Source organism: Nesoenas mayeri, assembly GCF_963082525.1.
Source record: "Nesoenas mayeri genome assembly, chromosome: 4".
Lineage (NCBI taxonomy): Eukaryota > Metazoa > Chordata > Aves > Columbiformes > Columbidae > Nesoenas > Nesoenas mayeri.
In genome coordinates, this window is record NC_137540.1 from 21,344,685 (window position 1) to 21,365,422 (window position 20,738).

The following is a 20,738-nucleotide window of genomic DNA, read 5'->3' on the forward strand; positions in this document are numbered from 1 at the left end:
TGCACCAACCAAACATCTATCAACCACTGACATCTCACAATCACAACTAAAACTACGCTGATGGAGGGAAAGTTTTTTCATCAGTTTCCATGAAGCTGTAGAGCACAATCCCTCAGTCTTCTAAGCAATAATTACTTCAGAAACTTTTAAACCCTTGTTCTATCCATGGCCACCGAGATTCTCAGGCTCATAGCGAACCCCAGTCCAGTCTAAATAAAATGCAACAGCCTCTTTACTATCTAGACCACAAAGTTCTGTGTACACAGAAATTACAAAGTCAGGACAAAATGCTTTCCCTGTAACTACATGTTTATGTTGCACATTAGCAGGTCCCACACATGCATCCTCAGAGACAAATACTTGAAAACATTTACAGCTAGCAAGGCACTGAACAGTCAATGATTATTAGAACTGGAACACAAAGCTGAAGTTTATGGAAATCAGGAATGGACAACATCTCATTTTAAGTCTGACAGTAGGCAATGTTCATAGACAAGTTTTTTCTTTCCATTAGGAACACACCTCTCTCAAACACTCCCAAACACAGCAGCTTCTCACCATACAAAAACCAAACCAGCGTGTGTCTCTGCAGTGCTTAATGTACATGTGAGCAGAGGAAAGAAACATCCTTTTTCTCAAGAGAAGGTACATCTATCAGTCTGGAGCATTCACAGCAGAGTGAGATAACCGAAATTGGTAGAAGAAAATCAAACCCACCTTTGTTTCACATGGAGTGAAAGAATGTATGGAAAACCAGCTAACTGCCTGGCCATAACTGCTTCCACAGGATACTCTTTCTGTTCAACACCGATGAAGTAATTTTCCTGAAGCAGTGTCTCCCTGAGCTGAATGCTTGCTGGATGGAATGTGAGTGCATTTTATTGATCATTTGATCTATTTGAAGATGAATGCTTTTTGTACTCTCTTCCTTTAGCTATATCTTCTGCAGAAGACAAATATAGCCTTGGACTTTTTTCATGAATGAATCCTATGCAAATAATAGCCTTGCCAGACTTTAACTTAGGTAGAAGCTTCTCTGTAGGAAGCTCTTACTAAATGGAGGCAGCTATGTTTAAATTTTAGGATAGAAAGAGAAGTGACATTTAGATAAGTTGACTTGAGAACCTGGAGCTAGGGAACTACTGCAGATAAGACTATTAGAAGGGGTTCCAAGATAAATAAAAGGCAAAAAAGCCTTAAGCTGCCATGGGAGGATAAAAAATAATTGATGAAAAGGAAATAAAAGCATTTTATAAAGGCTCAAAAGATGAGTCATTTGGGTTGTAAATATTTTGATTTCTCTTTACAAAAGATTGGCAAAACGGGACTCAGTACAGCTTTATGAGAACTGAGAATTGTGATGGCACATGTCAGTACTGTAATTTTATTTATTTGAGGACATGGATCCAATTATTGAACTCTGAACCTGGAGAAATATCTGATTCTGTTATTTGAAGTATCAAAACATACAGTCTAGAATGGATATAGAGACTGTTCAGATCTCACGTCTGGGTTTCTAGAAAAAACATCCTCAATCATAAATAAGGATCTAAAACATTTCATTTGAGTTCAGCTGCATCTCTAGTTAGCATTGAAGTATGAATAGATTAACTCAATAAAAGGAATTCAGAAATTTAGCTGCTTTCCTGCTTTAGAAATTTATGTAAGAGTCCTGAATTATGTAAGAGACTTTGAATAACAAAGCTTCCCAGCACTTAGAGAGACCATTTAAGAACAAGCAGCAACCCTTCCCTCTGCTGCTGAAGCCCTTTTTCTTCCTGCCCTTCTGGAGCAGATACCAACCTACTGTGCTCAGATGAGTGATATGGACTAATCTTCCTGGACAATATAATTGGAAAATACATAAAAAGGAAACAGGACCCTTGCATCTTCTTTCTACCTCCTTCCACCAATTATGCTCATAAGCAGGGACTACATTCCATCATATCTAATCAATACTTAGATTAAGCAATCCTCATAAGTATTATTTTCAGAAAACACTGTAAAATTTTCTTCCAGCTTGTGTCAGATAATTCATTTCTCCAATGTTACTGCAAAAATAGAAAGAATGAATTCAAAGTCCTTAATGGAAAGAACAGATACGGAGTTTGAACTACAGGCACCTCACCTCATTCGCCTTTAGACATAAAAGAAAAACCTTCTAGCTTTTTTCCTTTTTCTGCATCATTTTACCCTTTAGAACAGATGTCCATGGATGCTGTGGAAGGTCCATTGCAAGACATTGCCCATTGCCCATTTTTAAGAACGGGCAAGACAAACTTCTCTTAGAAATGACATAAATACAGTTTCTCCTACCTTGGAGCAGAAGATGACTTCTTAAAGTCCCTTCCATTACTGTGTTTCTATGATCCTATGTTTATTGTCCTACCTCATTAAATTACACAGTTCTGGAAAATACTAGAGATGATGTTGCCAAGGTGATTTGAGTATCTTCAAATTAACCCCACAGGCTTTGGCACTGGGAAACAGAAGGACTGCCAACTGCTCTTTGTGTTTTCCCTAGCCTGCTTCTGATTCTTCTAACTGGCATCTAGTCAAAGTTACAACTGAGCTTTTACACCTCTGTGTTCAAATGAATCAAAGTCTCCTAGTTTACAGTTTAAAAAGCAGATTGCATCTATGTGGAAACTGAACTTAGCTTTGATTGTCCTATCCAAGTATCTCTAAGGAATTAAAACCTCTGTCCCACTGCCTTATCATATCCAACTCCCATGTCCTGGGTATTTACATCCTCATAAATGGTAAAGATTCCAGCTTTCTCCATCAGAAGACAATTCTTTCCCATTTAGAGACCACATTGAGGACAAATATTTTTCTAAGATTGCCATTAACATGTATCAAAAGAAACCCAGGGAGCACACACAAAAAGGGTGGCTGAAAGGTGCTTTACAATATATGAAAACAAATTAAGCTTATTAGTGTAACTATCATTACAGGGAAATATTACCATACAACTGGCAAAAGGCAACAAAGTAGCGGTTTGTTGTTACTTGGCTTACAATTTCAAAGGATACAAAATATTTTCTACTGTATCAGCCTTATTGACTATACTCAGCTTTAACTGTTCTTACTCAGATACAGATCAGCTGTTAAATGGTCCAGCCCCAGCTAAGGGGTTAAGCTATTGCACATATCTGTTATCTAACTCAAGGGTTCAAGGCTCAGCCGGGCAAGTTAACAGCACATTTTACAGTTATGTGCGTAAGAAGTACTTTAGCAAACACCATCTGAAGAAATACTACACTGCAAATGCCACAATATTATTGTGACAATGAATAGCACATGGTGGTCTCTTTCTACAAATGTCGAATGTCACAGTACACACAATTTACCTGCATCAAAAAGATGGTTTCAGACTTGCACTGTAAGGAATCTAAGTTTCTGAGTTGGTAGTCAGTTCAGTCTGGAATTGAAAGAGATGGAGAAATACCATGTACTGCATTGGAATCTCCTTTCAGCACTTCTAGAGGACTCACGCTGATGTCTTCTTCACTCTTACCAAGACAGGAGAGCCACAGTGTCCTGCTGTTTTGATTCTGTGGTGACAAAACTGGTATGAAGAAGGAATTCTACTGCAGTCCACACAGTATTACTTTATGCTGCAGACTGTGCACAGATGGCTCAGGGAATGAGGGATTTAATTTGAAAAAAAAAAAAAAAATAGCTGCAAGAATCTAAATGTAGAACTTAAATGTTAAGATCCTAATGGTCAAAAAGTAGGATCCTGGATCTGATGCACAATGTATCTGTTGAGACAGTCCAAACTGCATTTTAAGAAACACCCTAAAAATCATAGTAGGACTTAAAATGAAATTTAAAGAAAAAAAAGCCAAAACAAAAAAACAAACAAACAAAAAGCAGCTGTAAATCCTCTTAAAAGCTTAGGGCTACCTCAAAACCTCCTAGAAAACAGAGAAGCCTGTGGGATGTATTGTTGTGTGTATATAATGATGTGCATATATCTATATATTCTGTAGGTGTAACTGAGGATCAGAGTTCAAAATACCCTGGAAAATCTAAACATCTGGGTGCAAAGCCCCTAGATCTCTTACTCAATTGGGAAAAAATAGTCTGAAAATAAACACTTATTTTCTCTTCAATCAAAGGTTAAAATGACTTCATTGTTGACTTTGTCCATTTGCCAATTGTTGACAGCTGTCAATAGAGGGATTTGACTTCTTTATCCAAGCATCACAAACCCTACATTAGTATCTTCAGAGAAAGATCTTGACTGTGAGAGCTGCAGTTTCACTGCCCCAGCTCAATTACTGCATTCTTGAACTGCAGTGTATTCATTTGTGGGCACTGGGGCAGCCAGTGGGAGGGTATTGATTGGAGTATAATGTCATGTATAGCAGCGAGAGTAAGATGAAAAGTGTTTTCTGCTTAATGGGTCGGTATTAAGTAGGTGGGAATGGCTTCTAATTAGCCAACAATTGCTGTGTTTCTCAGTTTCCCTCCTTTCCCTCCTCCTGTCGGTCACCAGCTGCCAATCTCTCTCTCCTTTTCCCTTTTTGTGTGGAGTTCATTGCTCACTGCAGTGAAAGCCTTTGTTTAAAAAAGAGGGCTCCCAGGGTCTCATCTGCCAGGGTACAGCTTGCTGCCTGCCATGAGTAGCAACTGTCAGTTTATTTTATCTCAACCTTTTCATCATTCTGCTGAAACTGGTCGAGTGAAACCACCTGAGAGACCTGAGGATTCAGTACCTACAAGTCATTAGCCAGGACTGCTCAGTCTCTCCCCACACAGCAAGTCAACTGAACACTGCTTAAAATATAGTCCACTTTAACCCCATATTTTCCTATGGATGTATTAGAGCTCTGTGCATCTTCCAGATTTTAGTTTCATGATCATTCCTTAAACATACTACACCTATGATTAGTGAGTAATACATATGCCAGTGCTTCTCAACACAAATGCTCAAGCATTGTTCTTCAGAAATACAAAAGATAATAACATCTATTTATTACAATGCCTTCATTCTGAACCTTCCACCTATCTCAGTTATGTTTCCCAGCACGAATATCATACCTAGCAATACCCCCAATTACTTGAACCTCTGCTTACCTAGAAGTTTTTCATAATGCATCTCAGATAAAAGGGACAAATTCTGCTCATAGTTACACTTCTGCGATACACCCTTCTTCCCACTCCTCAATCAACAAGATTTATGGGGATAACAAAAAGCAATATTCGGCCCATAATTTTAGCATATTTGCAACATGGAAATGGGAACTCTCTTTGCCATGCAGTTTCTTTCTCTGCATGTACATGTACATGTACATATACTCCACATGCACATTTGCCTTCCAAACAGCTAACATCATTGCAGTACAATCATTAAAAACTTAGCAAAGTATGCGAGGAAAAGAAATATTTTATTTTGAACCAAAACAAAATCAAATTTATCTAAATCAAATTTCAAAATCATTAGCTTATACCATCTTTTTCTGGTAATCACAGCTAACTTGTTGCAGCCATTATTAACAACTTTAATACAGCAACTGCAGTGTTGCTTTCCCTCATGTAAACAGTGAGCCATTTCAAGATATATGAGAGATGACAAGGACACAAACCCAGTTATCCTCTAATATATCAGTTGATTCCCTAATGCTTAAAATCGTCAATGTTTCATCTCAATTCTGTTCTTACTGCAGCATAAGTGTGTGTACTTGTATGAATCTCGACAAAATAAAAAATAATTTTCTTTTATATTATTCTCAAAATTGAGCTAAAGGTACAAGTGAGGATAAACTCACTCTTGGGGAATTATACATCTCAAGATGCTGTTCAGCAGATTGAAAGGTACTGGAGCCAAAGGACTGGGCTCCACAGCATCCTGAAGTCACATTTTCTACCAGGAGAAAAAAAAAGCATAGAAATAAATGGAGGGCTACAAGTGCTGCACCCACGGTAAGAAGTCAGTGGATATCCCAGAAGTACCAACTCCACGCAGTATGCATGCCTCTGCCCTCCTCATTCCTACCATCTATAACATTCTGATTTTCTTTGACACCAGCTACTACGGCATGATCTAAAGTTTCTGTTCCTCAAATTCCTTGGGTGCACACCATGAGCTGAGCAAGACTACTATATGCCATACTCATCTTCCCTTTTTCAGGTTCAATTTTACATCAGCAATGAGTTGAAGGCACAGCACTATGACTTAGATGCCCGGTTGAGATGCATAGACACAATCAGCTGAATATCTATGTACATGTGATCTGTAAATATCAGGCAGTATGAAAAACACTTTCACAAAAAAAACCCCATGGTTTGAGCATCAGCTTTCACGGACATTATGATTAGCACACAAATAATCGCAAGGTTTAGATGTGAAAGGTGCTGGGCACTTGCAGTTCCCATTTCAAAAACTGCTGCAGAAGGTTTATTCCTCACAGGAGCTGTCATCAGCTACAGTGCATTTGACAAACATTCGTAGCAACTAGACCTCAAAAGTTAAAAAAAAATATGCCAGAGTTTTCAGGAAAAGGAATTGTACCAAAATACTGTAGCAACTGTGGAAAAAATATGAAAAAAATTTGATTCAGAACAATTTCAAATTGCCCTCCCCAATCAATTACCTCATCTGATACTTATTAATGTCACTATTACAGGGTAGTAGCTACATGTTCAAAATCATGTACCTGTATGACACACTATGGAAAATACTGTACAGTTACTTGGCTCCATGGCAAGACTTGGATGAACCCTTAAATGGGAATATTCTGTATTACAGATAAAATTGAATGCTTAACTGAGTGAGTACAAACAACTGTATGAGCCTAAGGGCATGGTCATCTACTTAAGTATGCATTTGGGTCTTCAGACTAATTAATGTGGTTGTACACTTCAACTTAGTCAATCCATTCACACAGGTGATTAAGATCTCTTTAAATGCTACGTTGATACTTCACAATTTTCTATTAACTGGCTTACCAAGATACCCAATATGAAGTGTCATTCTTTCCAGTGTATTCTCTGATCACAACAACATAGAAAACACAGAGCATGAGGAACAGTGCCAACATGGTAAATGTGAAAAAATGGAAACACTACTCTTAAAAAACCCATATTGGTTCTACCATAAGGACAAAATATTTACCTAGTGAGGTATAGATTGACATGCTAGCTACATACTAGCTACTATGAAAACATACATGAAATTGTGATTTGGAATGAAGGTGTGTGGCCAAAAAGGGAGAGAGAATAACTTGCAATTTCAAGGGGAAGAACAGGAGAGACAACAGAAGAGACGTAGGGCACAGAAAAGACAGTGAAGGAAGAAAACAAAAAGAAACCATTCAGAAAAATCACAAAATATTCCTGATGATTACAGAAAGAAAAAAAAAAGGTGTATTTGGGGGCAAAAGAAGTATAGTTTCATAAACACATTAATTGAGGACGTATGACACTTCACTTTTTAAAAATAGATTGGCTCATTCTAGAGGTAAATAATTTCAGTCTTGACTATCTTTAGACCACAGAGTCTTAATAAAAACAGCAATTTGTTAAACATAAGAGAAACATAAAACAATATGTCTAGACAGGGGAAGGCGCCTCAGAAAAAAAAAAACCCTCAACGATGCAGAGAAGAAAGCCGGCTTGGGAAACTAAGGAAAAAGAAGGTGTTTGATACACTGACTGTGACTCCTGAGATGACCTAAGGGTTCTGTTACAGAAAATATGCACTGAATACAGTTTCTCTGTCTCGACTTTGATTTTCTGCATCCAAAGATTGTTGGGGAGCTTTTGGTAAGGAAGGGTTTGCAGTAGAGAACGGTTTTCATGTTGACTTCAGGTCAATCTCTCTCAGCGGCCATGTTTGCAGACAGCTCCAATAAAAGGTTCTTGATAAAGTTTAAAAGTGATAACAACCCCCTCAATATTAAACAAAAACATGAAAGTCTGCTCTTTGGTTCTTTCTGAAGATCAATTTCCCTTTTGAGAATGAGAGTATAAAACCCACATCCTACGAGATCAGAGCAGGACTGAGCTTCTGCCCCAAGAATTTTACTTTTTAAACTGGTATGGAAATCCACTTTTGGTAGAAGTACTGACAGTGCCATGTGTAAAGCTACGCTACTTCAGTGCATAAAGCTACACTAAAGGGTCTGACAATGTACCGTAGTTTGAACACCACTTCCAACATTTCTTTTCCACAAGAAAGAGCAATTTGCCTTATTTAGGGAACCATTTTCTGCTGATCTAGAAAGCCTGTCTCAGAAAACACAGCAGGATGCCAGCACTGTTTAGCATGGGATGTGTCTAAAGCAAATGCATGGTGAGATTTAGACGTTTCCATTGAAAGTATCAGATGGCAGAAAAATCTAAATGAGATCCAAATTCTCCTCTGGTTAAGATGTTTTCATATAACTGTAGATGACAAGAACACTCACAATCGCATTAGACAGAACGATAATTTAGGAAGTCATAATACCACTTAGACATACAAGAACTGCCAACTTTTGGCAAAGACTATGAAGAAACTTCTCCTAACACATTGTTCCATGGTTAAACATTAAAATATTCTACAAAACCTTCTCTCCAATCTGGTACTGCCAATCCACAGACCTGGCCTAGATCTGATCCTGTCTAGCAATTTCCAGTTATTTAAGGCAGTATTTAGAAAGAAATAATAGCTGAAAAAATAGGATAGTGCATTTGTACAAAGCATAAGAGCACTGAATATCAGCATTCCCTTGTTTTTTTTTCAGACAAACTTTAGCCATCAGCAGAAAAGAGAAGCTACTGCACTCCAAACAAAACTGACACAGATGTTCAAACTGCATTCTCAGACTCTTCATTGGGAATCTGGTGTGGCCAGCCACTGATCACAATGTGCTAAATAACTTCCCTGTCACCCTCAGTTCTTCTCTTCACAACTGATTCTTTCTGCAGTCCAAGCAATAATCACTCTCACTTTCTAAAAATATCAGAGCATATCATTAAGCAAACATAGTCAGATACTTATAACCAACCACCAGTTAACAATAAATAAGACACATGAACCACATAAGCTGATTTTCTGAAACACACCTGTTCCATGTAATCAACACCTACATGTAAGCACGCTGTTTTCCAGCGCTTACTTAAAGGTATTTTGCATTAATTTCAAAGGTGCACTAGTACAAAAAATGACTGAGATTTTTTAAAATTGAAAGTGAGATAAGCTAAAATTCAGCAATTGATGAGTGCTAGGTTATGTAAATAAGAAGAGGCAATACAAGCTTAGAAAATTTCAAAGAGAAAAAGATAATGACTTAGCCATCACTATTTCTTTTTTCTGATACTTTTCCTAAATGTATACACTTCGGCATTTCTAACTACACTTTTTTGGGTTTTTTTCCTTCCCGAAAGTGAGCAAATTATCCTATTTGATAAACCCCACAAAAATGTGCAGAAGCCATCCTGTGAATCTCAATAGGAGACACTGAAGCATTTGAGCTACTTTTAAACATGCTTATTAAGAAGTGAGCCTTTGTGCCTCTGGCACAGGGACAGCCTTGGAGCCTGTGCTTGGTCACATATACTCTTTCCATAATTTAAAAATCAGTGTTTTTATTTAACAGTGTGAACAAGTGTATAATTCCCTTCTTTCATGTTCAGTTGTATTTGCTGAGAAAATACAAAAATCTGTCTCTAAAAGCTTTTCTATTTCTCATTATTTTTGGTCATATTAACAATACATTCTGAAAATTGAATAACCTCTCAGTTTGTATAAGTCACAGCGATTGGGAAGAGAACTATCATTTGGCCTGTTCCAATTCAGTCTAGCTACCTCAGCACTGACAACATCTACCTTTAATTATCATTACTCAACAAGTTAGTTACAAAACCCACTAATGTACTATCAAGGAGGAACATTAAAAGAAAATATTAAGACTGCATGATAATTTCAGTCACCAGACAAGCCTATATATTTGCCTTCTGTACATGTTAACTGCAGAATAGAATTTATTAAGTAATAAATGAGTCAAACAATATAACAGACACACAAACAGGGGCTCTGAGAGAGCATGTGCACAATTCCGGCAGTCTCACATCAGTATCATGATTTGCCAAAATCTATGACAGAGCTTTAGATAAATAAGCAGTGAAAGGAACCTTCTAACACGAGCCTCTGCCTTTCCACTGACATCATATAAGAACTATTTTAAGGATGGACATCTGTGTAAGGTACAAAGACTTGCTATTTTTGTAGTTTTGATCACGGCACCGTATCTTTTCTTTCTCTTAAATATTCTCAGATCAAAAAATCTGCTACCACTGATGAATATTTACTGGGCAAATACAAAGTATAATTTATAATGCACCTTCCTGATGAAAACTGGTTTTGATTTGCTGAAGTACAGTCAAGCATTTTGGGTACAGTGCCAAGGTAGAACAGTTTTATTAGCATGCATTTGAGGTAACTAACATAATTTATTAATGGAGGAAAGATGAGATATGCAATGTTAGAAGTTTTCCTGGAATTAGTGTACTTCAGAAAGAAAAGACAGTAAAAAAGCAGTTTATCACGTTACGTAGCAGACTGTTCTACTGTTGGACACTATTACCAAAATGGCCCATAAATTACATGGCTGTGGCAAGTTACAGTAGAGAAATGTTAATAGAATTTGTTTAGTGTAATCTTTGATCTCATATCTCACTTCTGACTTTACCATTTCTTAGGGATAATCCTTTTATTAATGAATGACAAAGTCACATGCAAGCCTAATCTAAAATGCACCTGGGAAGATCTCTTTTCTTCAACACATTAACAATTTTGTGCTAGACACATCTTTTACAAGAAAACGACTATAAGACACCTTAAAGATATTTTTTAAATGTAAATTGGTAGAATTACAATTTGACTTTTTACACAACAAAAAGGAGCCGTTCACATTATGGAATGCATCATTGTAACATCTATGAGCGGGAGCTGGAAAAAGAATATTGAGGGACTACATATTAGGGAGTAAGAACAAAAGCTCATTAGAGTTTATTTTCCAAGCTCTAGTTTTAGCTGGCACATGCATTTTAAATCACATTGAAGGCTGCTCAGCTATGGAATGCTAGAAATAGTCCTGAACATGCTAAAGCTGATGGTACAAGACAATTCAATTTATAATAAGACTTCACAATTAATGATATAGGTACAACAATAATATATGCTGCATTTGTAGCTATTAGTAAAAAACCAAAACAACACCAAAAATACTCCCCCAAACCCCAAACCAAAACAAACACAGAAAACCTACAGTAAAATATGTCAATTTTAAGAAGTTCTCCAAAGTCAAGAAATGTAGAACTAAATTATGGTCAAAAGCATATAACATTTCTCAAGAAAACAGCTGAAGACTTTTTAGTATGATGAAAATAACACCTTTACAATCTACTCTTAAAAGCGTTGAGATGATTTCAAGCATCCAAGGTCTCCTGCTGAGGCACAGCCCTGCCAGCTGCAATGACCTGGACAGAGAATCACCAGACTTACAGAAAACATAATTCCTGGTCAGCATTTCATGTAATCACTACCCAAAATCCAATCCAAAATTTCCCTGCCTTCAGCACCTTTAATTATTAGTCTCCCTTCTAGAAGGTGGCAAGTCAGGAGATTATTTATCGAAAGACCTGTGAAATATTTTCTCATCAGACAGTGTTACTCATGCTGTGAGTTCCTCTTTAGCCTTTCACATGAAGTCACAAGCCTTTTTGCTTACTGACTCTGCCGATAATAATTTTTTATACGTTTAGCTAAATGTAAGAAGATCAATAAAAATGTATTTGTTCTTGCAGTGGCATCTCACAACAGCATAAATAACTCTCTTGTAAGTGAAGTCAGGTGACTGAGTCAAATGCAGCAGATAGAAACACATTCTCCTTTGCATTTATAAATACTGTTTTCTGACAATTCCATCCCTTTTGTCTATGACAACTTTGGTCAAAGCGTCCATTTTAGTAATAATGTTGAGGTAAATTGAGTAATTAATGCTTCTTCCTGCCTGGTTATTGAAATGATTAATTTAGAAGATAAGCTTTGGTTGAAAGACATAAGGTATCTGGCAACACTTGAATTTAAATGTCATTGTTCCTCCACTAGACTAAGTATTTCTTTTGTCTAAGAATACAGAAACTACTCTTATTTATTTTGTCACAGCAAAATTAACCAGTCAGAATAGCTAGAAATAAAAATGTATTATCTTCCTTCTTCCCTTCATTAAACTCCCCTGCGGATCAGGAACTACCATTGTTTCTTGTCTTTAGCTGCTTTATCCTCAAAAAAGACTGAGAAAAATCTAGTAGACGATCGAAGTTGAGCTGTTTGAAAGAGCTAGAAATACTGTTCTATTATCACAGCAGGAATTTCCAAAGTGATGAGTTCATTATAGGATACACAGGCATTCTGCTGGAAGGTAGGATAAAGGCTATACCTGAACCTCAAAGCTGGTGAATCCGGATATTGAACTGGTGCCAGGTCATGTTTTGCCAGACACAGATATTAAAAATGTAATGCCAGTACTAGATAGAGATTTGGCACACAAAGCATGAAGAATGTTACAGATTGTGCTGACAGTGTGACACTATGTTTTCCTGGATGTAATCTGGGTATCCTGAGAGTAAGCTTGGTGCACTAATGAGAAGAATGATACTGAACTGGAAGAGCTGCTAAATATGCAGTAGCCACAGGGTTCCTGGAGTTAAGTGGAACTGAAATGAAAACCACAGTACCAAAAGTAACAGAGGGTAAACTAGGCAGAAATGCTGAAGGAAGAGAATCTCAGCAGGTAAAACTTGTTTCTGGTACCACGCTTGCCAGGACATAAAAGTCTTTTCTAATCATACTCTTTTTATCCCTGAAGTCCTGTTAAAGAGCAGCATGAAGCTCAAGCTTAATGGGGCACACATCATTTCAGGATATAAATGAGTATTGCAACAGTCTGGAGAAAGCAATATATAAAAGTTGAATAGAAAACTTCTTTAGGTGTAAGAAGTAAAATACATGTTGAAGATACAAAGATCATCCTATCTCTTCAGGGCCCCTTTTTTTTCTCTTTTTTTTTTTTTTCCTGTTGTCGTTGCTGATTTCTGTTGGCTTCCAATTTACATCAGCTACAGCTAATGATCCTCAGATGAAATGCATATAAAATTGCTTGACATTGCATTCTTCTTTGACCATCTCCTCTGGAATTCTTGGCATCTTCCCTACAGGTCTAGAAACTTACTATCCCTCGCAGGAGACACGCACCCAATTAACTCTGCCGGCCAACAAAATCTGATTGTGACTGTGCTGGATATTAACTTATTAAGGCAAAAATCATAAATATATATAGTCATTGATAAAGAAACACATTATCATTGAGAAAGAACTGCCCTGTTACCCTTACTGGAACTCTAAACAGAGTGCTAATTTGTTCTCTCTTTGGCATGCCAATCAATGTCCTTATTCCACAATTCTTAGTTGCTTCCAGTGTTGCCTCTGCTGCCCTGGCTCCTGTTAAGCCCCTAACATCTTCAATTACCAGGCTGTTAACCACTTATTTTATATATAAATATCACAACCGAAGCTATACTTAATTGTTTCATTTCCATGAAAGGAAAAGATACACAAGGAAAGGACAGACAAGCAGTTCTTTGAGAGTATGATAAATGAGAGGCAATTTGGACACAGTAACTCTGAAGCTCCATGTTATGACTTTGCCCACCTGTCATTTATTTCCAATGTACTCCTGATTCAGGTGCTCCACAGGAAGGCAGAGAGTAAAGTTCTAAGGTGGAGTAGACTTATCCCTCTTCCTTCCCCAGTACAATACAGTTCAGTACTATTAATACTTGGAGATAATGCATAATTCAGTTTGTCTTGTATGGACATACAGGACAGGGGAAAATAAAGTACAGAAAATTTAACCCATGAAGGAAGAGGTCTACTCCACCCAAAGTCCTCCTCTACTCTTTATTTGAGACAAGGAAACACAGTCAAGAAATCAGAGTTGCCCTTTTTTTTTTTTTTTCTCTTCACCTCCAATGTCGAGTATAAGGATGCCAAAAATAAAACAGCATGTTCTTCTGAATTCAGAACTATGTTCACTATGTCAAGCAGAAATTACTTCTTAATTTTAGTAACAGGGAACTTGTATTTGGATGCACTTGAAAAACCGACTACCAATGAATATTATTATTATATTTTTAAAGATTAAAATAATGATATTTGACTAAACAAATACACACTGCTTCCCTGTAACTGTCATGTTTTGGAAAACAGCACTGAAAAAAGTTACCCACCATAGCATATCTATTTGTCCCTGCTATATTGTATTTAAACCTATTTAATTCAGCCTATAAAATAAGCACACAAAGGAGTAAATCTAACCTCCATTCAACACAAGGATTAAACCCAGGAAATAATTTAATAAAACTCTACAAGAAAAACGACTTAACTGTAGAGGACAATACAGCACTAATGCGTTTCATAACCAATGTCTTACCGACTGTAAGAGGGTCAGTGCACATGTCACTTTTGTTCTCCTTCCATTCCAGCAGGTACTTGAGGCTGACGGGATCTTCTGCTTCTATATGGCTATTAAATGCCAACATCAGCTTATGAGCCTCCGCAATGCCACGGTAAGTCTTTGTTTCACCCACTGAGGGCAAATTATTTAAAGCTTTTGCTGCCTCAAAAGCCTGACTGGTATATTCAAAGGCTTCATTATAGTTCCCCTAGTAAAGAAAAGAAAAAAAAGGAAGAAAAGAACTGTAAAAACTACTTGTAGTCACCTATATTTTATCTCAACATTAGAGGCTGCTCCTCTCGCACCTCAGAGAGATCATAGCTGAGAGGCCAGCCCACAGAATGACTCATGGTCGGGTATTAAGCAAATCACTCTCCATCACTGCTTCTTAACTTCTGAAATCCAGATAACATTACTCATCTTCCTCAGGAACTGAATTGTTTTTCGGTTGTCTGTGTAGTATTTTGAACATACAAGTCACTGTATCAATGCCAAGTATTAATACTGATTCCAGCCAGGCCATTTAGGAATTGTCACTATTGTTTCATAAAGTTTAACACCTTTGTGGGAGGAAAGGTACTGATTTACTACTGTGATACTAAATTTTAGAAAAGAAAACCTAAAAATGGAAAAAGGAGGAGGATTAAATGATGGACATAAAGTATGGAAAAGAACAGAAATTAAAAACCTATAGATTTGTGGAGGAAAAAGAGGTATACCAAAACCCAAGGATAATCCTAATCACAAAAAGAGAAACAGTGGGAGAAATATAAGACAACTGTTACTAAATAGAAAACTTGAAGCTTTTATCTCTTTATCCTGCAGAATACAAAAATCTAGCATTCATGAATCCAGTAAAAAGGAGTATAAACTACAGCAGATAATACCTTGAGAGGAATTAAAAAAAAAGGTATAACAAGAACTAATTTTTATGTGAGATATACAAAGAAATCCCCTGAACTTCTTGACCAAAGAAGAATAAAGAGAGAACTAGGGAAAATCGTGATAGGCTGAACAATACTGCTGAAAAGCTAAAATACTTCTTGGTGTATTTCTTTTGAATATTTTTTACTTGCCATGGAGCGACTTTGAACTCAGAAATGGAGTGAAGAGATGCAGAAACAAGCTTCTAATTTAAAAAGTAGCATACAACCACACCTCAACAGTGTGTAAGTAAGAGATCTGAAGAAATCTAAAGACAAAGAGATAGAATTGCTGGGAAATAAATTACAGCTTTCATTAAAACTAGATAGTATAATCCAGGCTTGAAAGGTAGTACGTTTTGTATTGTATTATATGTGGCAGCATGCAACAACTTTCTGCTCTAGTATCAGTATCGTCTAATGTTTATTTACTGCAGAAAAATGTCAGGTGACATTTTTTGCCAAGATTGTCTAAACTGGTAAAAAAGGAAGATTTTTTGCAAGGCTTTGACAAATTTCAAAGGGACCTAATAATACTACCTGAGTGGTTATTTGACAGTAGATGAAATTAATTCTTTAGAAAAGGAGGGGTAATTCATACTGCCTGAAGTATATGTAACTTTTAACTAGGTTCTAACTAATTCAGGCTCAGGAAGGTGGCCTTGAAATAACATGGGCAGCTCTGCAGTGCCTTGTCCTAAATGCAAATCAGCTCTAATATCTAGCAAGGTCAAGCAAAATATTAGGATGCATCAAGAACGCAGTGGAGAGAGCTAGAGTAAATATAATATATTTATTTACATAAACAGTATATTAATAAAACTGGACAAAGTGAATATAAGCCAAACAGCAAATATAAACCAGAAATAGACTGAAAATTGCTACCAACTACAAAAGAAGAGTAGGGATAAACTGAACATAACTGTGGTGAAAGAAATCTATGGATAATTACGGACAGCTCTCTCCGATAGCGACAATCTTGATCACAAGCCTATTAAGGAGAAAGTTGGACATCCTTATGATAAAAAAACAAAACAAAACAAAACCAAACCAGCAAACAACACCCCTCAAAACCAACAAAGACGACAAGGCAAAAATAGGTCTTCCTGGGAGCAAGTAATTATGGAGCTTTTCATCATTTGCCTTACTCTGAAGGAATTAATTCTGGCTATTGTCAAAGCTAGACACAAACTTCTTGTGGCAGTTTCTATATGTCTGTCATTAATACTAATTATAGCCTGCCTGCTCTCTGGAAGATATCTTCCAGTTTTCCAGTTTTGCCCTGATGGCGCAAACTTCTCTGACTGAAAAGATTCTCAGAGCTGTCTTATCCTTTCATTCTCAGCTTGATTTAATAAGATTGAAATTCCCATCTGCATAGAGACCTGAAGGAGAGACTCCAACTGATACTTGCTGCACTTGAGATCAGAATTTCTATGATTGCTAAAATATGCCTGTAATAAAAAAGGAGAAAAGAGTAATAGAAATTTAGGTAGTCTTTATGGTTTGTTTAATACAGCAGGAGAGCAGAATTAGGTCTGTGAGGACACAGCAATGCATAAAGAATGATAAGTAGTAGTATAACAGATAAAATGCTCAACCATCTACCTACCGTACTCCTAAGAACTATAATAGGTTAAGTGATGCAATTAGTGAGAGGAGTGAGTCAGCTCAGAATAAGACATCTGAGAAAAGTGAAATGAGAAATGACAGAGTGTGTCATGCCAACTCCATCAGAGGTTGCATGTTCAGTAAGTAACCTGCTTAACAAACTGGGAGAAATTAGACCTAATACTCACGCATAATTACAAACATAGGCACTTTAGGAAACAAGAAACATTTGGGTAAAACAATCATGACTAGAGAGTGGGAACTGGAGTGTACAGCATTAAAGAAAGACAATGATGGTCATGGAACAGTGAGGTGACAGAACTGCAGAGATACAGCAACAGTGTGGACAGAGCAAAGTGCACTCGGTCTTAGTCACTTTGGGAAGAACAGTAAAAGTTATATCCCCAGTTTACTAAAGGTCTCCAGGGATAGATCTGGATATAAATAGAGATATCTTTAATTTGATGAGAAGGACAGCACTACTGCAAATTGTATCACCGTGGGAAGTATAGACTTGAATAAAAATACCTGAATAATGACTTAGAGAATACTGTCAGTGACAGCTGACACCAAGCAGGCAGTGATCCAAGAGAGGAAATGTCAATTTAGACTCAGTTTTGGTAAACATTGCTGACCTTGCAGAAAAAAAAAAGGTATAGAAAATAGGGAATCATAAAACTTTAAGTTTTGTTTTGTTTTGTTTTTTTTTTTAGTATATTTAAATTATGTATTTTATGTAAGTTAAACAGATTAAGTGTCTACATTTCTTCCCTTCTACACTGCTACCCCAGTTTGAGGCAGCAAATTCTGAACTAAGAAAGAGAATTTAGAGAATAAGCAAAAAGAAGTTAAGAATTAAAATATCACTTCTCACAGAATTGATTATTAGTAATGGTGGCAGAAGCAGTGAAATATAAAAGTAGTTAAACAGAATTTAGTTAATTATTTTTCAAATTTGGAGTAGAATAATTACACATAGTTTCACATCACACTACTTTCTTCTAAGTTGCAGATCCATTTTAAAGTTACTTCAGGAAGTTCTTGGAGACTTTAAAACCTAGTTTTCAATGGGAATTCAGGCATTTATGCTAAGAACATATGTAAATAGAAAGCACACAGTCTAATTTTTCTAGGAAATGTTTCTAATGCTCATGAAACAAAAAACAGTTATGAAACAAAAAACTTTGGTAGTGGGAGTTCATTGTAAGAGGAATCCAGAAAAAAAAAAAAAAAGAATCTGAGATAAAGTGATATTACACATAGAAAAGAAATTCTGACAAAGCCACAGGCAACAGAAGCAACAAAGGGTGATTTAGAAAGCGTAATTTTGTTTTGGTTTTTGTTCATAGTGAAAGTGTTTCCTAATTTCCACATTGTCCAGTCTGCAGAAAAATTATTTTTATTACTTACTGTGTCTAAATAATTTTGTGTAGCATTTCAACACTGACAGAGATGTTAAAAGGCTCAACATGAATCACTCTACAGTAATGTTTTTAACCCTTCCAATTTCAAAACCCAAGTGCTCCTGCAGCGCAAGTGCTGTATCTCCAGATGTGGTGAGAGTCACAGTGAGATTGGAAAACACCACCTGGACAGAGTCCAACCCAGAGGAACAATTCAGAGACTGGCACACGGGTCAGAAAGAAGCACCTCAAAAGACCTTAGAAACTACAATAAAGGGTATTTCTTAGCTCTAGCTTAACATTGTTCATCACTGCCTACCTATGGATTTAAATAGGTCAAATCAAAGCCATCAGGCTGGATGGAAGCACATAGAAGAGAAAGCCCTTCCACTACCAATACAGACCTTAGCCAAACTATTTTCTGCCAGCAGCCATTTCATAAATTTGTCTGAATGTAGTGAAGAAACTAAGCTGAGATTAAAAACTGCATACTAGTATGCAAAATTGTACACATTCATTTTTTAAAAACCCCACATTTTTTCAATGTCTAGGATAATAAAATTTCATTTGCATTAACTGATGACTCTTTTTGGTATATGAAGATTTGGATCCTGATTTTTCACAACATTGAAAGTCTATCATGATCCGAATTTGGAGTTTTTATTTACCAATTCTAGGACAAAACTGTGTGTAAAATAGGGTGTGAAATTTTCACCTTTCCCAAAAACTTAAGGCTCATTGTGTTTAGTCACACAGTATCTTCACCTTTGGTAACTCTGGTAAGATACAACATCCAGATCCAATTCTTCTGGGTTACCTCATATGGAAAACCAGATTTTTACCATTAACTAAACCCAGTTGTTTTACATCATTACTACAACCAGTACTTACTCTTTCGGTGTAGATATTCCCAAGTAATACACGTGCATCCACCTGGCTTTGGCTTAGATGAGCGTTCTCAGCAGCCTTCATAAACTCTCCCAGGCATGTAACAGTTTCATCTGCTTTTCCCTGACTGAAGCAAAGGACAGGGACAAAATTAAGTATTCACTCAGATGCTCTCTCCAAATGCAAAAGATCTAATCCCCCTGTTCTGAACTAACTTTACTTTGTGGTGACTCAGCCATGACTGAGCTTTATTTCCAGGATAGCTGTCCAGGTACTGCCTGTGCTGAGACCAACGAGACTAGTCCATACAGAACCTCTGAGGGCAGAACTGCATCCTCTGAGTGAAATAAAACAACATTCTTCTTCAGAATGTTGTGCCATATTTTAAGGCCAAGAATGAAAATGCAGGTGATTATTTTGTATGATTTTTGGAGTTTCCATTATTATATATATATATATATATTTCTACTGAGCAGCTGATAACATTTTCAATACAACTGGACTTCACATCCTGACAAAATAGGGGAAGGAGGTAAGAAGGCTAGTTCTTCAGTAAGACTTTCTGCTGCTGTCATTTAGAGCTGCCACTTCTTGCTCCAGAAGCCTGGTGGAACAGCGGCAGCTCCACAACGGTGCTGTGTCTTGGGTCTGGGGACGGCAGCCCTTCCCTGAGTGGGATGCTGCACTTTGGCTGGCTGGTGCAAAGGTTGCTGGAGTCACACAGGCAAACCTATAACTGTGGATTGCAGGTGTCACCCCCAAATCCCACAAGATCAGATAAACCTGAGGTCATAGCTGAATCTAAGTTAAAAATTGGCTAATGTACTTTGACAATAATATTTGCAGATTTCCTTTTTTTTAATAAAGCCGGTCATATTAACAATATAAGACTTCTGCAGCACGATTACAAAATATAGGATAGACATGTAGGTTTGCTTGTGAGGTATTATGCTCTTTTTCCCTTTAAGGCTGAAGCGTTACTGCAGCTGACCTCAATATTAGCCATGAACTTGAGTCACTAATGTAGGAGTGCAGCATGCTAAATGTCAAGCCACCAAGCAAGACAGAATGTCCAGTCTTAATTAAGAAATGCACAGAAACAGAAGTTCCTGTGCATGATAAAGAATTGTGATTTATTCACTATTTTAAAGCACGTTCAAACTATATTCCTGTAGCAAATGACTGACTGGGGTTTATTTATATTATGGTTTTTATTATAAACTATACTAGGGGTATGCACTTTCAAAATCTGGCAGAAGTCTCTAATTCCCTGTCTTATGATACCAGAGTAATTATAACAGCCTGCCACAGACCAGGACACACACCAAAGCACGGCTGCAAATTTACAGTATTGCAGTGATTATCTATATGTGACTGAGATGAACTACATTGCTACAAAA

The 20,738-nt window shown here is 36.9% G+C and overlaps 1 protein-coding gene across 1 annotated transcript in view; it reads right to left on the reverse strand.

Moving 5' to 3' along the window:
• Positions 1–20,738, reverse strand: part of TTC29 (tetratricopeptide repeat domain 29) — a gene marked incomplete at both ends in the record, with an annotated part of 178,700 nt that overhangs the window by 22,637 nt on the left and 135,325 nt on the right. Inside the window, 2 exons of the mRNA XM_080343825.1 lie at positions 14,490–14,721; positions 19,342–19,465. Of these exons, the coding sequence (XP_080199951.1) occupies positions 14,490–14,721; positions 19,342–19,465 (356 nt within the window). The remainder of the gene's footprint in view (positions 1–14,489; positions 14,722–19,341; positions 19,466–20,738) is intronic.